The following is a 19,795-nucleotide window of genomic DNA, read 5'->3' as shown; positions in this document are numbered from 1 at the left end:
CTAAAATATTAAGTAAATACATTGAATAACAGAAGTGGAGACAGTGCTCAAATGACTAAATATTGAGAAACAAGGGAATGAAGTCCACATCATTAGACACACACACACACACACACACACACACACACACACACACACACACCCCCAGTGATGGACTTTACCATAAAGAACATTCTAAATGGGACAGGTCATGCTAGTTGATAAATAGAGGTAAGTAGATTGATGGCCATAAATCATCTAGTTGGAATAAAATTCAGTTAAATTCCTGTCTCACACCATAAATAATAAGTTTCAAATAGATTACAATGTGGATCATAGACTATTAGGTGCTTTCTAAGCAAGACAGAACACTGGAGTCTGTGAAGAAAACACAAAGGATGCGTCTGACTGTGTTAAAACTAAAAATTGGTATGAAAGAAGCACCCAAACCAAGGTAAAATTAAAACAAAAAAAAGTTTGAATAAAATACTTTTTTTTTTTAAAACAAACTATTAAAAAGCGGGGAGCGGTACTGAGGATTGAACCCAGGGGTTTTTGCATGCTAGGCAAGCACTCGATCACTGAGCTACATACCCAGCCCTTTTTATTTTTTCATTTTGAGACAGGGTCTCATTAAGTTGCCCAGGTTGGTCTGGAACTTTCAATCCTCTTGCCTCAGTCTCTTTAGTAGCTGAGATTACAGGCATGCACCACCATGCCCTGCTTGAAGAAAATACTTTTGAAGGACACACACAAATAATAGCCAGAATATACAAAATGCAATACAATCACAAATAATTTTCCCTTATAATTCTCTCTCTCTCTTTCTCTCTATCTCTCTCACTCACTCTTTCTGTCTGTCTCTCTCCTGTGAACCTCACACATGCTAGGCAAACTCTCCCACCAACTTATATCCCCAGTTTAAGAAATGATTTTTTTTTTTTGGTACTGGGGATTGAACCCAGGGGCACTTTACCATTGAGCTACATCCCCAGCCCTTTTTATGTTTTATTTTGAGACAGAGCTTTCCTAAATTGCTGGAGGTGTCCCTAAATTGCTGAGGCTGGCCTTGAATTTTCAACCCTCCTGCCTCAGCCTCCCGAGTTGCCAGGATTACAGGTACGTACAACTGTGCCTGGTTCCAATAGTGATTTTTTTTTTCTTTAAAGGGAAATAGCTTAGTAGAAAAAATGCTCAAAAATTTATCTGGATCATTCACAGAAAAAGACATCCAAGTGGCCAATAAACATGAAAAGATGGGCATAACTTCATATCAGCATAATGCAAGTTCAAGCAGCCATGGAAAGCCATTTATCTCCCATGAGATGGAAAAAATCATTAAGAAGTAATTAATAGCCAGTCACAGTGGCACAGTGACTGGAGAGGCCGAGGCAGGAAGATTGCAAGTTCAAGGCCAGCTTCAGTAATTTAGTGAGTCCCTAAGCAACTTAGCAAGACTTTAAAAAAAGAAAAAAAGAGGGGCTGGGGAGATAGCTCAGTCGGTAGAGTGCTTGCCTTGTAAGCACAAGGCCTTGGGTCCAATCCCCAGCACCCAAAAAAAAAAAAAAAAAAAAAAAGGAACTGGAGAAGTGGATTAGTGGTTAAGTGCCCCTGGATTCAATCCATAGTTAAAAAAATAAAAGTGATTAATAAAGCAATGGTGCACTGTAGGAAAATTCATGCTCCTATACCCAGCTGGTAGGACCATAAATTGTTACAACCTTTTAAGATTACATTTATCAGGATGAAAGATGCACATAGCTTTTGTTCCAGTGATTATATTTTAGTAGGTATTTGTCCTAGACCAACATCCACTAATGTGCTCCAAGATATACATGACAATGATGTTTGTTGCAGCATTGGTCAAAATATTGAAAATTTGAAAGCATCCTCAATGTTTCCCACAAGGGAAATGACTGATCAAATTATAATACATTCATACTATAAGATATAGCAATTAAAAAGAATGAAGCAATAGTTCTACAAACTGACATTAAGTATAAGGAAGTCACTTACAAAATAATATAGGTAGTATTATCCCATCTACATAAAGACAACCATATATTCAACATACATTTAATAACTACTTACTATGCTTCAAGTACTATTCTAGGGTCTGGGGATACAGGAATGAGCAAATAGATAAGGTTCTGTTTCCTTAGATCTTGTGGTGGGAAGGGAGATATAATAAATTTAAAATGATTTATTTTTAATAAAAAATAATTTTAAAAAATAGGTATGGTGATAAGCTCTGAGAAAACAATAAAACAAATTAGGGGGTATTACTGTCCCTCCTTCGAATAACCCAAACCAATCAGCAGCGTGTGTGCATTGCCCCCTCCCTCTGCCCTACTGTGGAACAGTGATGGTCCTGGGAACAGGAGGGAGGATGAGCACTGTCAATCCTGGCTTCTGAGTTCCAAGATGAGCCCCTGCCCAGTAGGACAGCTTTCTCCTGTGAGTGGAAATGCACTTGTTTTGTTTAAGTCTCGGAGATTGGAGTTGTCTTTGCAGAAAAATCTAGCCCATTCTTATTGACGCTCTTCCCTGAATTTGCCCCTTCTGAATTGCTCTTTTCCCTGGGTTGCTTCTTTCCTGGGTGGAGTCTGGGGGAAGCAGAGGAAGGAGGGGTAACTTCCATTCCAGGACCTCCTTCAGCAGCTGTGAGGGTGAAAACGCTGGAGTCTAAATGAAATGAGTCCTGAATTTTGCTGCCCCCTCAGGTCTTTTGCAAAGAAGGGTGAGTTTAGAGGAAAGGAGAGAATGAATTTTGTCCCCAAAGTCTTTGCTTGGAAGAGGTGATGACCCCCTGAACTGATAATACTTACCTTATGCTCCCAACCTCCATGTCCATGTAAAACCCCTCCTTGGGCCTCTGCAGATGGACTCCCATAAAGCCCTCCTTGACTTGAATTTCTACCTAGCACCAGGTAGTCCCCCGGAGGTTAAATGTGTTTACTTTTAAGTGAGACAATATCTTTCTTGACCTATCCACACATATAATGTGATCACTATACAATTTTTATGTTGTGGGGAGGGGGCTGCTGAGAGGGTAGCTCTGTGTTATATAGCTCAGAGGCTTGCCTAGCATGTGCATGGCCCTGGGTTTGATTCCCAGCACTAAAATAATAATAATAATAGATAAAAAGTAGAATGTGCTATGCAAATACTATGCCATTTGTGTGTGTGTGTGTGTGTGTGTGTGTGTGCACAGTATTTTTAACTTTGGAGAGAGAAAAACTTTCCAGTCAGGAACTAAAATCTAGAAGCCCAAAGGGAAACAACCATTAGATGTGATTACAGTTTAAATTTCAATTTAGAAACAAAAAATTCAAAACCAAAATTTTTTAAAAAAGAAAAAGATCTGGGGAATATTTGCAATACATGTCACAGAGAAAGAGTTCATTTCCTTATTATATAAATAGCATTTTCAATAGTAAAAAGAAAAATAAGTAAAAGATACATGAGTAACTAATTCACAGGAAAAGAAACTAAAACAAAGAATAAATATATTAGAATATGTTTAGTTAACCTCACTAGCAATTTAAAATACCACCAATAATAACTTTTCTGTTTTGTTTTGTTTTGTTTTGTTTTGTTTGCAGTACTGGGGTTTGGTACATTTTAGTCCATAATAAGTTTTTTTTTTTTTTAATTAGTAAAATTTTCCTCTGAAAGTCTGAGTATATCCCAGGTTTGAAGGATGTGAAGAAATAGCATATTTCTATTCAGTTGCTGGAAATGTATATCTACATTTTTGGGTAATTTTGGAACTGCCTATTATAATATTAAGTGTGTATGCTTGGATATTCAAAGTTACTTCCAGGAACTTATCTAATAATTATAATCGTGACATGTATACATGAAATGATCCTTTGTTTTTTGCCAGTACTGGGGGTTGAACTCAGGGATGTGTGACCTCTGAGCTATATTCCCAGCCTTGAGAACCTCCTGTTTCATCCTCTGAAGTCACTAGGTACAGACCTGAGACCTGCACCACCATGACCCGCTTGTTCTCTATTATTTGAAACATTCTAATATGACAAATTCCAAACAAAATTAGAAAGGAACGGTATATTAAGTTCTGATATACATATCCCCCAAATTCAACTATTATAAACTTAGAAACAATCCTACATTTCTCTGCATTGACATAATTTTTAACAGAAATAATATTATTTTACCTATAAATAATTAAATACATGTCTCTTTTAAAAGACTCTTAAGAAACTTAACTATAGGACTGAGCTTAGTGGTAAAGTACTTGCCTAGCATGTTCAGGGCCCTGGGTTCAAACCTCAGTACTGCGCCGAACAACAAAAAAAGAAGCTTAACTACAATAGTCACAACCAAGAAACAGTTAACAAATATTCTTAATGTAGTAAAATATTCTACATTTTTACATTTTCCAAATTGTTTCATAAATGAGATTTTAAAAGATCATTTGCTCAAATTAAGATACAAAGATGTTTACTACAACATTGCTTGTAATAGTGAAAAAGTAGACCCAACCTAAATATCCATTAATAGGGGACTGGTTAAATGAATTATATCATAGTTACATAATGGAATATTGTGTAACTGTTCAAAAGAGTGAAGCAATTCTAGATAGAAAGAGTTCCACGTTCTATTGTCATGAATAACTAATTAGAATAAAAAAGAAAGTTCCACAAAATGTATTAAATGAAAAAAGTAGTTTGCAAAAAGATACTTTTTTTTGCAATATATAACTTGTATATTTATATTTTTCAATACTAGGGAAAGTTTGGAAGGTAAAACCTGGGAGTAAAAGTGTATCCCTTGAGGGAAATTAAGAAACTTCTGCTTTAACATTACATATTATGAATTGCTTTATAATTAAAAAGATATTTTATACTTCAGGAAACAAAAGATACCATAAACAAAATTAAGAGACAAATCACAACTAAAAATTTTGCAACACATCTTGAAAGCAGCAGGATACTCTCCGTAATACATTATTCCTACAGATCAATAAGGAAAGTATATTTGAAAACTAAAACTGGTCTAAGGAAATGAATTAGTAGATAATAGCAGAAGAAATACAACTGGCTAATAAACATGAAAAGATGTTCAGCTTCACTAACTATCAAAGAAGTAAAATTAACATGCCAGTGAGTTAATATTTATCACCTGTAAGGTTGACGGAGGTAAAAAGATATATGATTAGGGGTATAAATTACTAAATGTTTTTTACAGAATCATCTGAAAGTATCTATCAAGATCTAGTGTGAACTGAGTAGGCAAGAGTGGAACAAACGGGAACTTTCAGGCCTTGTTGGTAGGAATGTAAAGCACTAAGTCTGATGGAGGGCAATTTGATAATTCCCAAATTATAAATACAGATACCTTTTGACCCAAGAACTCACTTTTAGGAACTCTCTGATAGATATACACGTACATGTGGAAGTGAACAAGGAATAAGTTTATTTATTGCAGCATTATAGATAATACCAACAGGTAAGAAAAAATCTAAATGTCCACCAACAGGGTCAAAGTTACATCATATACATTATGGTCCATCCAGTCCATATAAAGAGAATACTATGCATCTGTAAAAAACAAACAAGAAATTAAGACCCAAGATATATTGGAAGGAAAAAATAGCCACATTGATTCACATAAGCATAAAATTATCTAGAACATATTAGAAAGCAAAAAAAAAAATGACTGCCTTTGAGTGGTGTGGGAACTGGGCCACAAGGGACAGGGTCAGGACTTTAAAAAGTTTTGATCAGTTCATTACCTGTTTTACAATGAAATGAAAATGTTGTTCTGATTGTGCTGTAAACTTTATGAAGTTAGGAACTTATGAATCTATTCAGAAAGGGCACAAAGCCCCTTGACTTGGGAATTCAGTTCCCAATGTTCCTGTTGAGGAAAAACAATTGGAAGGTTCTTCCAGAGGTTAAGGAAATTAAGCTTTCTCCAACCAAAGGAAAATTTACCCTACAGTAAGGGAGAGCATGAACTGTTTTTTCCGTGCTCATATACAAACATACATTTTTAAAAAGGTAAGTTGAAAAATAACCTATGTAATATAATTTTGCTTTTATTTATGCTTGTATATGAGCGTGGAAAACCCGCTTCCGGGAGTTGGACTGAAGGGCGCTCTATCGTGGAGCTACATCCCCATTTTTATTTTGACCAGGGACTCGCTAAATGACCGAGGCAATTCTTTAATTCGCGATCCTCCTGCCTCAGCCTGCCTAGTAGCTGGGCGACCCGCGTGCGCCACTGCACCTGCGTGAGAACTTATTACTTTTTAAATTTAAATCCTCTATCTACGTTTCTATATTTTAAACGTAGCCCTAACCAAGGCTGGACCTCGTGGGGTGTCCTCCGCCACACCCTGGCTGGCGTGCTCGGCGGGAGGACACGATGGGCCGCCTGGGATGGGGGAGCCTCCGAGGGGTCAACGCTTTCCGCAAAACAGAGACCGTAGCTTCAGTTGCCTGGCCTTGTCAAACGTGGGCTGCAGGTGTTGTGAGTTGCAGAAAGCAAGGACGCAGGTTTTTCCAGTTATTTCTCTCTGTTCTATGGTTACTTTTGCCGGAGCAAGGGCACTTCAGCTCCAGCCGCAGGCGACCCCGCGCTTCCCAGGCGCTCCAGTCCCACCCGACCTTTAAGTGGCCTTCCCAGTCCTGGAGGGCTAACTACTTTGCCGGGCGGGGAGGAAGACGAAGGTTTTTCAGGTTTTGTGTTTCAGTGGTTCCCAAAGTTGCGAATTGCACAAACAAAATTCCACATATAAGGTATTGTCAACTTTATATTTTGACAATTACAAGGTGTTCACCCATTATCACCGTTTCATATAAAGATATTGTAAAAAAAAAAAAAAAGTAAAAGAACATACGAGTTCTTCTGGATAAAGGCGCTGGTCGCTTCAAACCTAGGGAAATACATGATGTTGATGATTTTGTCTCCTTTTATTTATTCGACAAATACTTGAATGACTACTGCGTGCTAAGAACACGTGCGGTTATCGCGTGGCTTTGGCAGACAGTCCATCTCCTACTCGGTCCCGGCGCCGCATAGAGGGAACCTGGCTCGCGGCACTCTTGACTTCAGTGCCCGGCTCTTCCTCGCTCGGCTGCGGGAACCGGTCAGGAGCCACGCAGGTCCCGGAGAGCGAGTCAGTCTCTGCATGGGGGCATCCGTAGCCAGAATCAGTCTGGCACACAGTAGGGGAACATTTATGTTTGTGGAATAAGTCAAGTAGAAAAAAATGATTCGAGGAGTCCCCGGGCCTTTGCAAGCTTCCTCTAGGGCCTTACAACGCCCTTCTCTCCCAACCTTCCCTCCCAGCGCGCAGCCTGGACTTGATGGGGTGTGCCCACGCTAGTTTTATAGGCCAGATCCCCGCCTGCCGCTGCCACCTCTTTCCTCAGTGCCCCATGCTACCAGGCCACACTAGACATCCGACAGCGAGAGGAGAGTCCGGGAGGCAGAGACCCCTGTACCCGCCCTTCCAGACGGGGTGGCCTGGGTCCCGAGAGATCCGGGGCAGACTCACTCATCCTAGATGTCTTCTTATCAGAGCATCTCAAACTGGGGACCCGAACCCAGCGGATGCGCAGCCAGGGAACTGACTACTGATTCCCCGAGGACTGTCAGGTCAACCGTTATTTTAAGCAACAGGAAGTAGAAGGAGAAATTCATTTGTTCCCCCTCCCCTACCATCCCTCCCAAGTTAAAATAGAAATTTTTAAATGTATCAACTAGCGGGAGACTTGGGGCCAGGGGATAATTGGGGAAATGGCGTCTGGGCCTGCTTTACAAGTAGATGTCCCTTCTCCTTCCAGACGGTGTGCAAAGAGGAAGACTCCAATCAGGTACACAGAAGATGGGGATGCCCGCCGCTGTGATCTCTTTTCTCCTCTGTCCCAGACACCCACTCACTCCCTACCCTGGCTTCTGAAGGTTTTGTCCTCCGTGTCCTGCAGAGCCACACGGGGTTACCTGGGTGATCTGTGGTGTGTGTGTGTGTGTGTGTGTGTGTGTGTGTGTGTGAGAGGGATAAAGATAGATGAGTACCACACAGGGGCAGAAATAGCGCGAGAGAAGAGCCATCCATCTCCCCAACCCCCTCTGCACAGTTACAGGAAAATGAAGACTGGGCAGAAAAGAACCACCAACAAGACGCATTTGGCTGCGGTCTGCTTCTTTTGCGTGTGGGGGTGGGGTAAGAACGGGATTGGGGGTGGGGAGAGGGCAGTGAGCATATAAAGGAGAAAATAAAGATCAAATGACAGGGCCCGAATAAAATGGAAAAACAAAGCGATCCCAAGAAAATACAAAAGAAACCTGATACTCTCCAAAAACACTAAAACTAAAAGATAAAAATAAAAACAAATATAAAAATTCCTAAGCGTGGTCCTCTGCATAAGCTGTTTAAATCTTTCAAACCCTGCCTGGCGTCTGGCCTGGGTTATCGGATCTATCAAAAGACTCAGATTTGAGACTAAGGTACTGCAGGCCGCGGTGGCCCAGATGCCAGAACTGGAAGTTCGGTGCTCATTCCAAATGTCACTGACCTCCATCTTTGTTGCCCAAACGCCTGCTCCTCAGGGCTAGGCCTGCAGCCCGGGGCAGAGTCTCTCTAGGCCCACTGGCCTCCGGAAATTCAAGTAGGAATCGAGCAATGCCCACTGGGGCTGAGCCCAGACCCTCTTGCTGATGAGGGCATCTGATTCCGAAGTCAGCTCCCAGCCAGAGCCTCTTAGGCCACGGCCCCTTGGGTGGCGCTTTTGGACGCGTCGGAGGGAGGTAGGGCCCCTCCGGGTACACGCCATTGTTTGACGTTTTGGAACGCGATTCCGGATTGCTTGAGGATTCTCCTAGGGGCCAGATCCCACTAAGGTCAATCGTCCTTCCTCCCAACACCCCCATCGCTGGAATTGCCCAGCTCAAACAAGAGGCCTGGCTTCGCGCCCCATGCCCCCACCCCAGCCACCGAGCGCGTGGACCAGTTCACTAGCGAGACCGTTTTTTGCTGATGGATGGATGAGTCACTCCTTCGAGGGGTCCTGCATTATCCGGCCCTCTCGCTTCCAGAAGGGGAAGGTGCTTCTTGAATGGGGTTTCCAGATCCACAGACTGGCGTCTAGGCCCGCGGATCGCCTTGGGTGAGCAAGTGCCAGTGCCACACAGTTGTCCATAAAAATATAGACGAGCATTCCCGGATCTATCGAGATGAGCTGTTGAATTCATATCTAGATTAATGTGGAAAGCACGTAGTCGCGTCCGAGTGTGATTGTACGGTTGCGGGGAGTTTTGATTTAGAGTTGGGCCTCCTCTTCTACTAGGATCCCGGCTCCAACGAAAAGGCGAGCGCACGGCTGGCCACTTTTTTGTGAGGTTCGAGCCACGAATTGGGGAGGCCTGTTTCTTCTGTGTGCCTCCTGTCGGCGGTTGCTGTGCCCTTTCCAAATATAAAACAAAAGATCCTTCCATCCACACCCCTCACCGGACAAGAGGCTGTGCACGTGAGATGTGGAGCGGCCTCCCGTCCGGATGGAAGCTTCGCTGTGTCTGAGCTGGAGAATGCGAGGTGCCTGTGGTTTCGGTGGCCACCCTTCTGCGTTTATGTAGGGAGAAGGAGCCTCCATTTTGAGGCAGGGTAGGAAGAAACAGTCGGCCTTCCTATATTCACCGAGGCAATCAGAGGCCGGAGTCTTGGTCAAGCAGCATCTGCCACGGAACTGGGAAGGACCACCCTGTGTGGTCTGCAAGGTGGAGCTGATTCTTCTTTACCACCAGCCAATTCTTGACCCCTGGGTTGCTCACTTTCCAACACAACCCAGTCCCTGGGCCCAGAGCCAGAGAGAGATTCCGTGGGGGGAGGGTTGGTGGACTGGTGAGTTGGAAGAGGCCTCCTACACATAGGTCCATTGCCCCACCCACTAGAAATGGCTTGCAGGTCCCCTGGAGTTACTTCCACCTCCTTCCTTCAACAAGTATTTATGGAGGTCCTGCTGCGTGTTTGCAGTTTAACTGGGAGCAACTCTGATCCACAGCAAGCCCTTCAAGGTAAGGGCTATGGGTCCCTTTGTACAGATGAGGAAATAGGCACAAAGACAAAGGAACTGGTTCAGATTCAAAGGGTTGTAAGGCCAGTATTCTAAATGAACTTTGCATAATTCTTCTACCCAAACTGTCTTCCTACTGCCCAGTGCTAAAGGACTCCTTCAACAGATCTGCTGCCCTGGGGTGGACCCTCAAGAAGGGGAGTGCAGAATGAAAAGGAAGCAGAAAGGACTCAGAGGGAGTGGGGCCCTGCTTCAATATTAACCAGGGCTGAAAAAGCAAACATCTTCCTTCTTCTTGATTTATTTATTTATTTATTTATTTTTGTATTGGGGATTGAACCCATGGCCTCCAGCATGCTAGACAATCGCTCTGCCACTATGTTACATCCCCAGCCCTCCTTCTGAGTTACTTTGGGAGAATGTATCATCAGAGGCCAACTTAGGGTCTTTGGGAGGGACAGTCACTCTGTGGCCAAGGCACTGTGGACTTCCCTTTGCCAGAGCCAGGGCTGTTTCACTTATTAAAGCCCCACCCTGAGCCATGACTAGCATAGGTGACCCCGACTAGGAGGGATTAGTGGTAAATGACATCCTGGTCATTTCAGGTCTGTAATCACCTCCTCATCATTAAATGGGGAAGGGCAAAAGGGATTTATGAAGACTTGATTTGCCTTTTATTTTGGTTAGGTGCATAAATATATTCTCTGTGTTTTATATTTAATATTTTCACTGTATTTTTATAAATGTAATGGTATTGCTGTGTATAGATACATTTATAAAAGTACACCCCTGAAGATATACACAAGCTGCCCTACATATAGGGAGATTCCATTTCTGTCTGGGTTGGGAGGTCCCACCCAATAGGGTGGAGGGAGTTTCTCTTATGACTCCCACCTTCTAAAAGTCTACAACTGGCAGCTATTTCATTGACATGTGTACAGAAAATTTATTTGTTCTACACACACTGTTAATAGAACGGAAAGGATGGTAGGTGAACTCAAAATTCAGGATTGTCTTGGCAAAGGGAAATACCCACCCATAGATGAGATGTGATGTGATGGGGTCTTACCCTGGTAGTGTATGTGGGTCTGGAAGGACACAATTCTCCCTCTCTGGAGGCCCTACAGATTTTCTTAATGAAACCAAACTGTTCACACCTTGCACTTGGGAATATCCCACAACCTACAGAATGGAATCTAATTTAATCCCAGGTGCCCAACAGGTCCACACACCTGCTGGAATACCTGATGGTGTATTGCCTTGACTCAAGCCTGACCCCAGAGCAGCAGTACCACCCAATATCCTGGTGACCACACCAGGCTACAGGAGTGTTTCCAAAACCAAGATCCCTGCAACTGAGCTGGAGACAGTTGTCCCTCACCTTCATGTGAGGCTGCCTTCCTGCTCTACCCTAGTCCTGGAAGCCAACGGGCCTCTGGAGGTCACCGACTACAGCTCAGATTTGATAAACTCAAGAGGAGGTGGAAATCGGCTCTGGTCAGTCGCTTCCAGAAGCCCGGTGACTTCCAGGATAAGCGCTCAGGAAGAAGAGGATGGAAAGTGGCAGCGAGAGGAAGCCGAGCTAGCGACCCGAAGACCGAGCTCAGGGAAGCGGTTACTCGCGAAAGCGGGCTCCAGGATGGCCGAGGGCAGCAGACTGCAGCCTCTGGCCGAGGCCTGGGGACCGGCTCGGGGTGAGCTCCCAGAGACTCCTTTCTCCTCCCTTCTCGATGGGCGAGGCCCAGATCAAGTGAAAGCAGACCTCTCAGCTTCGTAAGAGACTGGTGTTGGGGGCCTGGGAGCCTCGGCCTCCCCGGGCGCTTGCAGGAAGAGAGTGCTGGGAAGGCGAGTGCCGCGCTGAGAAATGGCCCGGAAAGAAGACGGGAGAGCGGGGGGCTAGGGAGAGAGGGAAGGACGCAAAAGGCCAGGCCGGGGGAAGGCGGCGCCGAGAGCCAGCTGGGCCCAGGCGCCGCGAGGAAGTGGGAACCGGAACAGCAAAGCACAGGCTGGCAAGCACGGCGCGCGCCACCCCTTGAGAGCGGTATCCTCTCCCGGGAGCAACTCCTGAGGATCCCTATTGCCTGGGATGGGAAACAAGGCTGGGCAGGAAGAGAGGAAGTGCCCCGGCAGCCGAGCGGAGCCTGGGCCTCTTCCTCACGCGGTTGTCCACTCTGATTCTCCCACGTCCTGTCCCCGCGGAGCGCATGTGATGCTTTTCTCCGTACCTGCCCTGAGGGACACGGGGCAGAGACCTGGCTCTCAGCATCCTGCTCCCCAGACCCATATCTGTCTCCACCACAGTAACCAACCGAGATGGGCCTAGAGAGAAGGAACGGGCCCAAGAAGATGAGAACAGTAAGGCGGAGAAACGGGGACTTCTTCCATTCGCTGCTTTGTCCCTTGCACTCAGCTCGGTGTCCAGCACACAATAGACGCTCAAAATAATATTTGCTGAAGAAAGGCCGGATGATGAATGAATGAGTATGTGAACTGGAAGGTGGAGGCGTCAGGAAGGTCGGAGGCCCGAATAGGGATGGGGTAGAAGCCCCGTGGACCAGAGCCCTGGGCTGTCCCCTTACCTCGTACCAGGATACGGCGGCAGTGGTCCCCCTCGCCGGGCCCGGACTGCCCATCACTGTCTGCGCCGCTTTCCTTGGAGCCCGCAGGGCTGGAGGCCGAGGTCCCGGCAACCTCTTTTGGGCTTCCGCCACCCGCGTCAGCTTGCAACTCCACAGCTCCGCTGAGGTCCCCGTTGCGCCCAGTGCCGCTGCCAGACTCCGCCCGGCGTGCAGGGCCGCGGTCGCGCTCCGCGCCCCCATCGCCCATGTCGGCCGCCACTGCCTCCGCAGCAGCCTAGCCCGCCTGGGCTGGCCAAGCCCGCGGCTCCCCGCCCCTCGAGCCCCCCTCCCGACAGCTCTTCCCTCGGCCCCGCCCCTGCCTGGCTGCTCCTCCCCTCCTTGCTGATTGGGCAGGAGTCAGGGTTCTCCGACTCTCGGCGGCTCACTGGGGCTCTGCTCCTCGCGGGAGGCGGAGAGGGGAGGAAGAGGGGGAGGGGGCGGTGACCCCACTCTTCCACCCCTGGTTCTGCTCTGCTCGGAGCCCGGCAGAGGGAGGCTGGGGCTGCCTTGGGGTTCTGAGGAAAGCCCCACACCTTCTCCTAAAGTTTATCAACCTCCCCTCACTATCTGCCTAATCTACTCCCCTCCCCACTCCCTTCCTCCCTAGGGAAGCGCCGCTCCGCGCTCCCGCCGGTTCAGCTGGATCAATAACCAAAGTGCGCGAGGAAAGCGGCCCAGGCGAGATCCAGCAGAGCACTGGAGGTTGGACTTGCTCGAGCGCTTGGCGGGGTGGGGGTGGGGTGGATACAGGGCCACAGGCCGGGGGTTCAGTGCGCCACCCTGCAGATTCATACCCACACCTACACTCATGAACACAGAACACAAGCCCCTTCCTGCCCCTCTAGGAGAGCAAGAACGAGAGTGGGGTAAATAAGCATGGGAGGACGGGCACGGAGAAGACCCACACACCCGCACCCTGGGGTGTGTATGTGGGGGAGGGGTGACGTGCGAACAGACCGCCGGGTCCGGGAGTCAAGAATGAGACTGAGATCTTGTTTGGCAGCAAACGCCCTGTCTCCCCTGAAGCTCTGAGGGTTTTACTCAAGGGGACTGCACCTAGAAACAGGGATAGAGCTCGGGCATTTCCTTGCTCTTTCTTTTGCGAAGCTCCCCCGTGCCCCTTGCTCTGCGTCCAGCCTCCTGGGAATGGTCCCCGCTGGGACGCGGGCAAGAAGCTCGGGCGCGGAGGTGGGCACAGATGGAGCCCGGCAGAGTCTGGCTGTGAAAAGCTGAGTAGTGAGGGACCCTAGACACAGCGCTTTGCTTTCTGAGACGTCCACGTGGGCAGTACTTTCGAGTTTATCTTCACTCTAGACAGTGCCAGGAGGTGCCAGGCCCGGATTTTCCTTTCTTTGACTCAGAGAGGGGCATGAAAGAAAGAATGCCCGGGGAAAGTGTGCGTGCAAATATGTGTGTGCCAGAGGATCTGTACCCTCCCCACAAACCCTCTAAGCTTTGAAGTCCCTTGCCTTCTCTGAAATGCTGGGGTGTCAGGTGCTAAGTACTAGTGAGGGTGTTTCAGTATGTGCCAGGATCTGGTTGAGGTTTCTGTGAGAGTGAGGCTGTGGATACATAGGTGTAAGTATCTGTGGCATGGCTGAGTGCCTCCATGACTCCTGTGAGAGGTGAGCAGGTATATGAGGGTACACGTGTGTGCATGTGAGCCACTGGATGTGTGTACAGGTCCAATCCCAGATGTCCCTAGACAAAAGAGAGGTAGGTGGGGGGTTCACCAATTACTTAATTGGGTAATTCTCAATTACTTCTTTAAGAGTTTGGGACCCAGGAAAAGAAGAAGGTAAAGAGGGTAGAGGAGAAGGTTTGCTGGTCCATATTAGTGGAAAAAAAACAGGAGAGAGGGAGGGTGGAAGGAAAAGAGGAAGAGAAGAAGGAAATGCAGCCATAAGTTATTTGAGTGGGTGACTAGAGAAGAATTGTGCCCAGGATAGGTGGCGATTGTACGCAGAGGGAGAACAATGTGAACTATGAGAGCTGAGAGTTCATAAGTCCAGGTAACCAGGTTGTTGGAGTGTGTGTGTAGGGAAGACAGGTGAGAAAGGAGGTTGATAGAATTACAGAATGGCTCTGAGGGAAGTGTGACCCAGCCAAATCAAACTTGGCTGAAGGGGATTCCTGCAACTAATGTGCTGTAAGCCCTGTACTGGGTCCCTCCCAGCCTGGCCCCTGGAAGGTAGCCAAGTTCCTCAGTGACCTCCATCAGGGCAGTAGGATGCTGGTCATCTCATCCGCCGGCCACCTCCACTCTGCACTCTAGTCTTTCTCCTTTCTGGCTCCCAAGTTTGTTTATTTTTATCCAAGTAAGATGTGTCCAACATAAAATTGTATTACAAGCAGAAAGCACTCAACACCATCTCCCCACCTCCAGATCTCACAGTTCCACCTGCCACACAAGAGGCCTGGGTTTCTGGGCAAACGAAAGTGGAACAGCACCTGCTAGACCCTGCGGGATTCTGTTTTCACCGTCTTCATTTTTTTATTTCACTAATGGCAGTTTTCCGTACCAGTGACTCAGGTCTCCATTCCAGCGTGCTTTTCTGGGGTCCATGGCTGAGTTTCTGAGCTTACTCACCGGTAAGCAGGGCCATTATCCAGGGAGAGGCCGGTGGCCTCCGGTCAAGTCCCGCGCAGCCAGAACCTGGGAGGTTCCGACAGCTTCCAGTCGCTGGTTGCGGGGAAGCTCAGGAGGGCCAGCATGTGGTGTCTTGGGAGTTCCCAGCCTCCTTTCTCTCGCGCTCTTTATTCTTCCTTTCTCTTGTTCTTTTTTCGCGATACGGGATTCGACCTTGGCAGAAATGTGGGCTCTCTGTTCTCCGAAGGCCGGGGCAGTCGAACCCCAGCCGTAGGGCTGCGCGCACAGGAATCGAACGAGGAAGCCAGGGCTTCTGCGCACGCAGGCCAGAGTGCGTATGGAGGTGGGGGTGGGGACTGGGTCTCCTGGCCAAGCAGCGCTCCTGGCCTAACAGAAACCTTAGGCCGAGGAAGAAGTCTGGGCAGACGCTTGAACCCAGGCTTTCGAACTCCAGGCCGCCCGGGCGCCCCCAGCGATTTCCCGGCACGCTGCCCTTATGGCCCAGCTCCTTACCCAGGAGGCTGGCAGTGCACGGTCACTGGGTTCCCACTAGCGCGTCCTTCCATTCCGGTAGACCGCGTCCTTCCGCCGTACCTCCTGCTGGTCCTGGATAAGAGAGGCTCAGTGCACTAGTGCCTGGATACCGCCCCTTGGCTAGGTCGTATGTGGGCTGGGCGGAGGGCCAGGTAGTAGGTTGTGGAGTTGTGTCGGTCTCTCCTGAATGTGATGTGGCGGGGGCGCCCACGTTACAGCGCCGTCTGTCTCTGGGTTACCCAGTTGTCTAGCGTTAAGAGCGATGCTGAGTCGGAGGCGTTGGGAGTCCGTCTGGAGCGAATTCGCTGGAATGGGAATTTCTTATCCTGTGGTTGGGACCAGAGAACCAGTGTCCTAAGTTTACTGATCTCGCCTTCGGGATCAGTCTCCACCTGCAGCCTCACTGACATCCCCACCTGGCCAAGACCCTAGGGACTCAGAGAATTTCCTCCAGCCTCTCTACCTCCTCTCACTTTTTGGAAATTGAGGAACCTGAACATGAAGGAGGTGGGAAGAGGATCCCAGTAGGTTATGGGCAGGGCAATGACCTATATTCAGTGGCTCTGGCCCTGGTGCAACTTCAGTGTAGATAAACCCCAGGTGCTGGCGGATCCTTCCTTGGTCCCACACCACCGCCGCAGCCTGATAAACAGCACAGCATAGCACAATACCGGATATTAGCTTTCGCTGGTCTGGAGAAACTAGGGGGCTTCTCCTTGCGAAATGAATAGGTTCAGGGCCCAGTCAGTCGCTACGTCCTGAACTGGAGGCATGTGACATTACCACCATGTATTCCTTATCCACGATAACGCAGATCCTCCACGGTTAGTGGGAGGAACGCGGAAAGAGTGGGCAGGGCAAGTCGCCCCATCTCCCAGCTCCATTCAGAGACTTCTTACTTAGATCTAGGTTTCTCCAAGGATCAGCCTAACTTGGGGCAAGTGGCCATCCTGTCTGGCCTCACTTGCCCCTGTCATAATCCCTGTTGCCTCTAAAGGGCGTGGGCCCATTCCGGTCATTCTTGAGGAATGTTCACCGGGATCCACCCACCTCCTCCTCACCTTTGGGCAGCTCAGCGTTGAGAGGACTTTCCGAGCCTTAGTGGTGTTGAGAGTTGGCTCCCAGCTGCCTGTGGATAAATAACATCGGCCTTCCCCAACCTGGAGCCCTCTGTTCTAGGGTGAGAAATGGGAGGCCCGGCCTGGTGCTAGGGGAGCAAAGGTGTGTGGGTGGCGGGGGCAGGGGAGAAGACAAAGCTTACCTGGTTCTTAAGGGTTACCCAGTACCTTTCTTTGGAGCCCAATAATCCTCCCTGGTAGCTCTGGCCACAACCTTCAGTGCAGCTCCCTGTCAGGTGCTTAGAACCTGTGCCTGAGCCTGGTGTGTTACGGACAGGACTGTATTCCCAGCGACGGGGTAGGCTGAGGTAGGTTTTGAGACCAGCCTCAGCAACTTAGCCAGACCCTGTCCCAAAATTTAAAAAATAAAAATAAAAAGTGTTGGGATGTAGCTCAGTGGGGAAGCACACCTGGGTTTAATCCCTCGTGCCAAAAACAAAACCAAAAATTAAAAAGACTGGGAGTATACCTCCCAGTGGTCGAGAGCCCCTGTGTTCAATCCCCAATGTGTTTATGGGGCGGACCTACGTCTGCCCCCCACTTTGGGTACTGGAGATTGGAAATTAGGGGTGCTTTACCACTGATCTACATCGTCACCTTTTTTTTTTTAGTTGAGGCCAAGTCTCTCTCACTGAGTTGCTGAGGCTGGCCGCCAACCTGCACTTCTGCCTCAGCCTCCTGGAGTGGCTGGGATTAGAGGCTGTGTCACCGGGTCCAGCTGTGTCTGACCCTTTTTTCTTGTTTGTATTCTTCAAGAAGCTCTGACAGTTGTACCAGGCCAGTTCTCCAGGCTTGAACCTGGACCCAGCCCAGCAAGTTTTGTTCTCGCTGCTTGTGTCTTTCTGAGGCCCGGGTGAGGCACGCCTCTCTACCCTGAGACTCCTACTCAGGGGTGTCTTCATAGGCTCACACTTCCTTCTATTCCTCTTTCTTGGGGTCTCTATCGTCCCTTTTGTTCTCTCAGCCTGTGCATCTCCCTCCCCACCTTTACCTGAAGGCTCAAAAGGGTTGGGGTTTCTTTGCCCGGCTTCACCTACTTTCTGTGTGGGTCTCCTGCCTGCTTCTCTCCTGATTTTGCTGCATTCCCAGAGGTCACTGGGAGATCCTGGGCAGTACTTGCTTTGTCCCCAGAGAATTCATTTCCCAGGACCATCAACAGTTAGATTGGGAATTCCCCTTGCAGCTGAAAGATACTAGGAACTTGGGGTGAGCGGTGAGGGACACTGAAGACACAGCTTAGTAAGCACAAGAGATTTGAGAGAAAGGATCTATATCCCATTTCTTTCTCTGACCTCCTGCCTGTGCCCCACCCCTATGTGCCTAGAAGTCAGACTTCTGCATTAGCATGCTAGAGAGGGATCCACTGTCCCACCTCCTCACTGTAGGAGGTTGTTGACATTTTAAGAGAAGATGGGATGCTAAAGGGATTTTTTTTTTTTTACAATGGGCATTGTTTTTTTGTAAAACAATACAAATGTGTTTATTTCTGAGTGGACTAGCAAGGCAGTTTCTACAGTGAGCTCACAGGCAGTTCTTTCTGGTGGCAGAAGAGGTGCTGGGGTCATAGTGAGGCTCCTCAAATTCTGTGGATTAGGACCCTCCTGGATCACTAGCTGCCTGCGATTTCAGTCACTGCCTCACTTCAGCTAATACCAGATGACGGAGGCATGTCAGTGACTCCAGGGATTCTGCTCTGGGCTGAGGAACATGAGGAGGGTGGATGGGAGACTGAGAAGCACAAGAGATCACTACTGCTGACATGGTGACACATGGCTGTAATACCAACTACATGAGAGGCTGAGACAGGAGGATCAAAAGTTAAAGACCAGGCTGGGCAACTTAGTGAGACCCTGTCTCAAAATATTAATTTTAATTATGATAACAATTATTGTTATCATAAAGGTTAGGGATGTAGTTCAAGGTTTTTCTGGAGGAGGCTATGGGTCTAGGAAAGTTCAGAAAGAGGAACACACTGGAGGGACTGATGCTGACAAGTGAGGTCTGACAAAGCCTTCCAGGTACCAGTACCTAACCAGGTATGGAGGAGCAGGCAACATCTGTCTTGGCTTTGGCCTTGACACAGATCAGGGAGGCTCAAGCAAGAGGGGAGGGTTTTTTTATATCCATCACATATTAAATCACTTGGGAACTTAGCATAAAAAATATTTATGCTCAACTGCAGACTTCCTAATGGTTCCTAGTGGGCACCCATATATTTAAAAGATTGCTAGGTGATGCCTGGTTGAGATGCACAAAATTGGGACAAGTGTGTGCATGTATGAGCTGACACATGGAGGTGCAGGGGGGCAGGAACTGCTGGAGCAAAAGCCAGGAAGTGATCGTATGTGGTGGTTCAGGAAACAGAGGTGGCAGCCTTGGCCAGGGGTTTGGGTGGAGTAGGGGAGGAGGCAGGTCAGGAGAGGTGGGCGACTCCTGACTTGGTGATCCCTCTTTTCTCCAACCAGATTCCTCCCAGAGCGGTCGCTGCTTCCTCTCCTCCTTGGGGGCGGTATCTGGGAATCTTTCTCCTACTCCCTCTTCATCCTTTTCTCCTTCAGTTCTCATCTTTCCTCCCTCCTCTCTGGATCCCTTCCTGGGCGGGTCCCTTCCTTCGGTCCCTCAGAACTCCGCAGCAGTTTCCCTCTTGTCCCTCGCTCACCCATTGTTCTCTTGTTCCTCCTTTCTTCCCTCACTCCTTTATTTCCTTTCTTCTCTTCAGCCCTCCCTCTGTTAGAATGAGAAAGGCCTCTTTCACTTGTTCATGTCCCAAAATTATAATCTGACCCACATGGATTTTAAATGAACTAAGAGATGAAAACGACAGAGAATCTTCCAAAATGTTTCCCTTCTTGACAAACAAAACCCTGCACTCCCACCATATTCTGATTTTATATGGATCATCCCCAA

The 19,795-nt window shown here is 47.9% G+C and overlaps 1 protein-coding gene across 1 annotated transcript in view; it reads right to left on the bottom strand.

Annotated features, from left to right (window-relative positions):
• Nucleotides 1-12,887, bottom strand: part of Vax2 (ventral anterior homeobox 2) — a 36,737-nt gene extending 23,850 nt beyond the window's left edge. The window contains exon 1 of the mRNA XM_047521830.1: nt 12,608-12,887. Coding sequence (XP_047377786.1) covers nt 12,608-12,854 — 247 coding nt within the window. The 5' untranslated portion in view covers nt 12,855-12,887. The remainder of the gene's footprint in view (nt 1-12,607) is intronic.
• Between the last annotated feature and the right edge of the window lie 6,908 nt (nt 12,888-19,795).

The sequence above is a fragment of the Sciurus carolinensis genome, chromosome 13, assembly GCF_902686445.1.
Source record: "Sciurus carolinensis chromosome 13, mSciCar1.2, whole genome shotgun sequence".
Lineage (NCBI taxonomy): Eukaryota > Metazoa > Chordata > Mammalia > Rodentia > Sciuridae > Sciurus > Sciurus carolinensis.
Note: the sequence above shows the minus strand (reverse complement) of the source record. Positions and strands in the feature narration are given on the sequence as shown.